Source organism: Melanostigma gelatinosum (genome assembly GCF_949748355.1).
Source record: "Melanostigma gelatinosum genome assembly, chromosome: 2".
NCBI classification, from domain to species: Eukaryota; Metazoa; Chordata; class Actinopteri; order Perciformes; family Zoarcidae; genus Melanostigma; species Melanostigma gelatinosum.
In genome coordinates, this window is record NC_136635.1 from 31511424 (window position 1) to 31517528 (window position 6105).

Consider the following 6105-nt stretch of genomic DNA (forward strand, 5'->3'; position numbering starts at 1 on the left):
TTCACTTTATCTGCTTATGGCTTCCTCCTTTGTGATCAATAGTTTTATTTGAATCTATAATATGACATCGTAATGTATTTGTTGATTTTAATAATGACCAGAATCTGCGATGTAACTATCGTCTAGAGTGAAAAGTACGACAATACAAAGAAGAGTAGAAGTGGAAAAAGTACCTCAATGTTGTACTTTAGTAAATGTACTTCGTTACTTTACATGACTGGTTGATGGATATTTAGTTTAAAATCCAGTTTTAAAAAGCCCTGAAATCAGGAATATTAAAATAAAAACTGAGCTCGAGTCAAAGATACGAAAGTCAGCAGACGGTTTTATTAAATTGACAAATTTTTATCTGTACAGCAAAATCAAACGTCACAATGATGAATCTGTTCCGTGGTCGTTGCACGCGCCGTCGTGTAGAAAGAAAAAGCACAGCGATGACGTTTGTTCACGAGGAGACAACAGACGCTCAGAACCCTCCAGAACGAGCAGAACGCGGTGCTGATGCGGCTCGCGCTACTCGTCTGTGTCAAATCATTCACAAATATTAATATTAAAACAAAGCAGAGGTTACTTTTTAGAAATCTTTTTTTTTTTCTTTACAAATGAACGATGAACGAGGCTCAATGTGACGTCCGTCGAGTTAAAGTGCAAAATTAAATATTCATCAAGCAGAAAACAATACGAATAATGTTTGCATCTCTTTAGTTACAACTGAAGTCATTTACCTGCAAAATAAAAAGTCAAATTCACAGATTGTTCCATCCGGCTTTGATTCATTGAAGACAAACATTCTTGTTTGAGTCCCAGGACATCCGATACCGGACCGCTCAAGCTTCAGGCCGTAGGACGTTTACAGCAGCTTTAAATTGAGTTCCTGGACGCAGCAGAACAAGCCGTTAGCTTAGCATAAAGACTGGAAGCAAGGGGAAACAGCTAGCCTGGCTCTGTTAAAAACGCTCAACAGGTCACTGACGAACATGTCATGTTTGTTTGATTTGTACATAAACAGGAGGAGCGGGGGGGAAAGAAATCCATGCAGCATAATATCTTAATATTTTGCGTAACAATATTGTATCGATACACGGACGCCAAGTATGGATCTCTGATATAAGTATTGCAAAAAAGAATAACGTAGTGTTGGTCCGTCTGTCTGCTCCACTGACGAACAGCTGAAGTGAGCGGAAACTTTATTGTTTTAGATAAAACAGATGTTGACAAACTGAAAAAAAGGCCATGAATTGCAATAAATCTCAATATATTTGATCGCAATACTCAGCATATTTAGCATTGCAACAAGATGGAACGTTGACGACGGTATTGAGATGACATCTCATCGTGGGGCCTCTTGACCCATGAAGACGTCAGGAAGTCACCACATCCGGCTGCTGTTGGACAAACCAAACACGACTCCGCAGAAAGACTTTCATGTTTTCAGCCTCAACACGCGGGTGAACTTTCAGTTGGTTGCAATCTGAAGCTTCACCACTAGGAGGCGCTAAAGCCCAAACACGAGACTAACGTTTCGATTGGTGTACAGATCAAACGAATGAGATGCGGTGTGATAATTATAATAACTGATGTTTGTGAGTGAATGTTTTAGCTTTAGACAGAGCCAGGCGTTATGCTAAGCTAGGCTATACCCCTTCAGGCTATTGTTAACAGAGAAGGCTGTTATTTTACATCTCTTTCTGTGTAAATTGGCAATGAAATGTGCCAATTTCAGACAGTGCTTTGGCTCACGTTTGAAGTTGATCTACCGGTTGTGTACATGCAGGAGTGTAAATACACTTTAAACGTAGACAAACGCATTCCTTCTTGTGTTTTCGTCGAGGTAATACAACTTGGAACTGGGCCTGAAATCATCTCGACGCGTTCGCAGCTCAGTGCAGGTTTAATGGTCAGGTCTGACCTCTGACCTCTGAAAAGAAAGGGACTTAGTATGCAGAGAGAAGCAGCAGTCTGTTCAGATATAAACTGCAGAAGATGAAGCCTCTCTGTGTGTTACGTGACAGATTATGTTCATTAAAGGCAACAGAGAACGGGGGGGGGGCGACGTGTTGAAACCGGAAGAGTCCAGAAGAACGTGATCCGGTCCACGAGCGGCGAGGACTTCAGCATGAAGGAAAAGCAACGGGCTCGTCTCAAAGACTCAAAACCCAAACGTTTGAGTGCGATTTCAGGCGTCCGCTAGTCGCTCAGGAAGAAACGACTTCCTGTTGCTCTACATGCTCCAGTCTTCAGTTAAATATCAGGAAAGAATAAAAGCATCCGGGCTCCATGGGAAACACTCCTGCCCTCAGTCCCAGCGTGAGCAGCGCTGATTCAGCAACTTAAGAGATGCCGGACGACCTCGAAAAACATCCTCGGGGGGGAAAAAGCTGATTTATTGTTGAGGGAAAATATGATCATCAAGAAAAGAAATGATCCGTTTGATCCGGAGAAGCCCAAATGACGATTTTTGTGATTTTATTTTTTTGCATTTGATGCAAATATTCAGCAGCAGCGAATAAACAAAGGAGCTCCAGATGTTGGCACTGTGCAGGACGGCTGGTCTACAGACCGGGCATCTGAGGAGGAGGAGGAGGAGGAAGGTGCGAGGAGTCAAGTCTTTCTTTTCTTACGTCGGAGCGCTCTCTCCTCTACCGGTTCTTCAGTTCTCTCGTCACCTGCTTGGTGATGCGACCGCACAGCAGCCCCACCAGGAAGAGGACGCACACGCTCAGTGCGATCATGAGCAGGATGTAGTTCTTGGAGGGCGACGTCATCACCTGCACGGCCAGGTCTGAGAAGCCCTCTGCTGGCGCCACCTGTAGGACGGAGGGGGCGGGTTACGACTCATGAAAAACGCTTTGTCGAGTTTGGCATTACGGCCGTCGCCAACTTGTCTTTTTGCAACCCAGTGAACAGGAAGTGACCATATATGGACTGAGGAGTGACGTAGAGACGCTGTATATGTCTCTGGTAGAGACCTGTCAATCACTGTGTGGCCCCGCCCTAAAGCATCCCCTGCTTTATGGTCTGTGTGACTCTAAATGGACCATAATGTACTAAATGAACATCATGCTGTATTGAATAATACTTGAAATTTGAGACATAAACTCATGTTTACAATGTTTACTGAGGGAATAAATCAAGAGAGAAGTAGAGTCATTTTCTATAGACTTCTATACAACCAGAGGAGTCGCCCCCTGGTGGACACTAGAGAGAATGCAGCTTTAACTCATGAAGCATCGGATTAAAATTTGTTGCCTCCAGATTTACATTTTTTCATAAACTAAGATAAATAAACTTTCTCCTCCTGGTGTCTCACCTTTGCAGCGTAGCTCCACATGTCGATGCGGTCCTGAAGTCTCTTCTTGCACTCCGGCTGCAGACGAACTCTCTTGTCCTGTAACGCCTCCATCAGACACGACATCTCTGGACGGAGAGAGGGAGCAATGAGTTCAAACACACACACACACACACACACACACACACACACTGATCTAAACGTGCTGTGTGAGAGCACCCACGTCGTCCTCTGCCGGGTGTGATGGCGGCACAGTGGTGTTTGAGGTCCAGAGCGCACGCCGTGTGGAGGACCGGGTCCACGAAGATGTCCGCCTTACTCTCCTTCAGCATGTTCAGGACTTCCTGCAACAAAGACGGGAGGAAGACGGCTCAGTTTTCTGCACCCGAACTGTTTAAAAGAGAAAGAATAGTCATCCATCTTCACAAGCTTGTTTTCTAAAGCAAACCACTGTCTTGTTGGTTGATGAATGCATTTATCCTACAGTCTACAGACACCTGAACACACCACCAGCAGGAGGAGTTTTATTATAATGAATCCTAAAGATGACACGTTAACTCACTGAACTAGTTCTTCGTAGGAGTCCTTTCATTGTGAACTGTGCAGATCAAATGATCATCGATACTTCTGGGACTAAGAATCCGAAATGAGTTCAACGACGGATCATATTCTGACCTTTTTACAGGCTTCATGTTTGATCTTCAGCAGGTTGACTTTCAGACACTCCTCAACCTGACCGGTCTGCTCCTGAGCTGCTGCCTCCTCCGCACACAACCTGGAGATCTGCAGGAGGAGACGAGGAGGAGGGAGAGGAAACGGGTAGGGAGAGGAGAGGAGGAGAAAGGAAACAGGCGAGGAGAGGAGGAGAGAGGAAAAGGTGAAGCGATGAGGAAACAGGCGAGGAGAGGAGGAGAGAGGAAACAGGCGAGGAGAGAGGAGAGGAGGAAAAGGTGAAGAGATGAGGAAACAGGCGAGGAGAGGAGGAGAGAGGAAACAGGCGAGGAGAGAGGAGAGGAGGAGAGAGGAAAAGGTGAAGAGATGAGGAAACAGGCGAGGAGAGGAGGAGAGAGGAAACAGGCGAGGAGAGGAGAGAGGAGAGGAAACGGGAGAGAGGAAAAAAGAAACAGGATAGGAGATGAGAGGAGAGAGGAAATGGGTGAGGAAACAAGAGAATGGAGGGAATGAGAGAGAAGAGAGGAAACGAGAGAAATAAATCATCAGTTTATTAAAAGGTAAAGTCTGCAGAAAATGAATGTAAGTCAATGTAATGTCCTCTAAAGTGATGGAAGTGTGTGTGCGTGCGTGTGTGCGTGCGTGCGTGCGTGCGTGCGTGCGTGCGTACGTGCGTGCGTGCGTGCGTGCGTGCGTACGTGCGTGCGTGCGTGCGTACGTGCGTGCGTGCGTACGTGCGTGCGTACCTCATCTGTGCAGTGCATCTGCAGCTGTGGGTCGAGTCGGTAGTCGAGCGCTGACTCCTGGAGAATCACTCTGATCTGGTCTTCACAGTCTGGAGACAACCGCTGAACCAAACACACCATTTAAAACGACACATTCAGTTTAGTGCGTTGTGTCTCACTGTTACTGTCTTATATCACAGAGGACCCTGGTGGAGGACCCTGATGGAGGACCCTGGTGGAGGTCCTGGACTCACCTGGTCGGCGTATTTGAGTTTGAGGCAGCCGATGACCTCACCCTCCAGCTCGTTGTCATCGCTCGCTTTGTTCAGGATCGGCTGGCAGAACTTTGGGATGTCAGCTCGACAAGCTTTTCTCAGCCCCGGGTTCAACCTGTAGTCTGGAGGGGAGGAAGAGGAAGAGGAAGAGGTGAGTCTGGGAGGTTTCCCGTCTCCCTCCCTCTCCTCTCCTGCCTCCTTGTGAACTGACCTGTGTTCTGTGTGATCTGTCTCTTGGTGATCATCTGTTTACATTTGGGATCCATCAGCTCGCTGTTCTTGTTCTGCTTCAGACAATGGAGAACGTTCCGGGCGTCGGCGTCGGTGCAGAACCGCTGCAGGAGAGACGAGCGTTCCATCAACCGCTCAGACCTCGAGGCTTCACGGATCGTTTCATTACAAACCAGCACGTTATTTAGATCATCTGTCAAACTGTGTCTTCATCTACCGTCACTCAAACGCTGCTCAGCTGACTGACTTCACGCTCTGCTGTCTGACACTTTGCACTCCGCTACATTGATTTGACAGCTGTAGTTACTTTTATGAGATTTATGTGAAATGAAAAACATGTGATGAGTTTATGAACGACCGCACGTTAAAGATTGAACTTTTGTGAGTGAGTTGGTTTGTCAGCAGGATTGTGGGGAAACTACGCCTCCATCTCATGACACGTGGTGTAAAGATGAAACATAAGAGTCAAGAATGAAGACATTTATTCAGGAGCTGGTGTTGAACTCGGATCTTATTTCAGACATCGAACCAAAATCACTTTGAGACGAGAGAAGCGAGGTACGAAGACTCACTTCCTGGTTTTAGGTCTCACTTCCTGCAGCGCTGAGGAACGTCATGCTGATACTTCTGTTCTTGTACTTTAACTTGTAACGTAGTATTCTGACATGTTTGTTTTGGTGCTTTTACTTCAGTCAAGGATCTGAATACTTACAGGACTGTGACGGATGTTTCCAACAGAGAGTTCAGGGAACACATTTACAAAATGTGCTCTTGGTATGAGAAGTAAAAATCCTTATCTCCCCCCTCCCCCCTCCCGCCTCCTCCTCCCCCCCCTCCCTCCCACCTTGATCATCTGCTTGCAGACTCTCATCAGCTGGTAGTCAAGCTCGGGGTCGGTCATCTCGACCTCCTG

General features: G+C 46.5%; 1 protein-coding gene across 1 annotated transcript in view; it reads right to left on the reverse strand.

Annotated features, from left to right (window-relative positions):
- Positions 1–305: 305 nt before the first annotated feature.
- LOC306794826 (Golgi apparatus protein 1-like) overlaps positions 306–6105 on the reverse strand; it is a 22960-nt gene continuing 17160 nt past the window's right edge. Inside the window, exons 19-26 of the mRNA XM_079293048.1 lie at positions 6037–6105; positions 5173–5296; positions 4941–5083; positions 4708–4809; positions 3965–4072; positions 3513–3633; positions 3311–3417; positions 306–2807 (exon numbers count right to left, since the gene is read on the reverse strand). The exon at positions 6037–6105 is cut by the window's right edge and continues 69 nt beyond it. Of these exons, the coding sequence (XP_079149174.1) occupies positions 2640–2807; positions 3311–3417; positions 3513–3633; positions 3965–4072; positions 4708–4809; positions 4941–5083; positions 5173–5296; positions 6037–6105 (942 nt within the window). The 3' untranslated portion in view covers positions 306–2639. The remainder of the gene's footprint in view (positions 2808–3310; positions 3418–3512; positions 3634–3964; positions 4073–4707; positions 4810–4940; positions 5084–5172; positions 5297–6036) is intronic.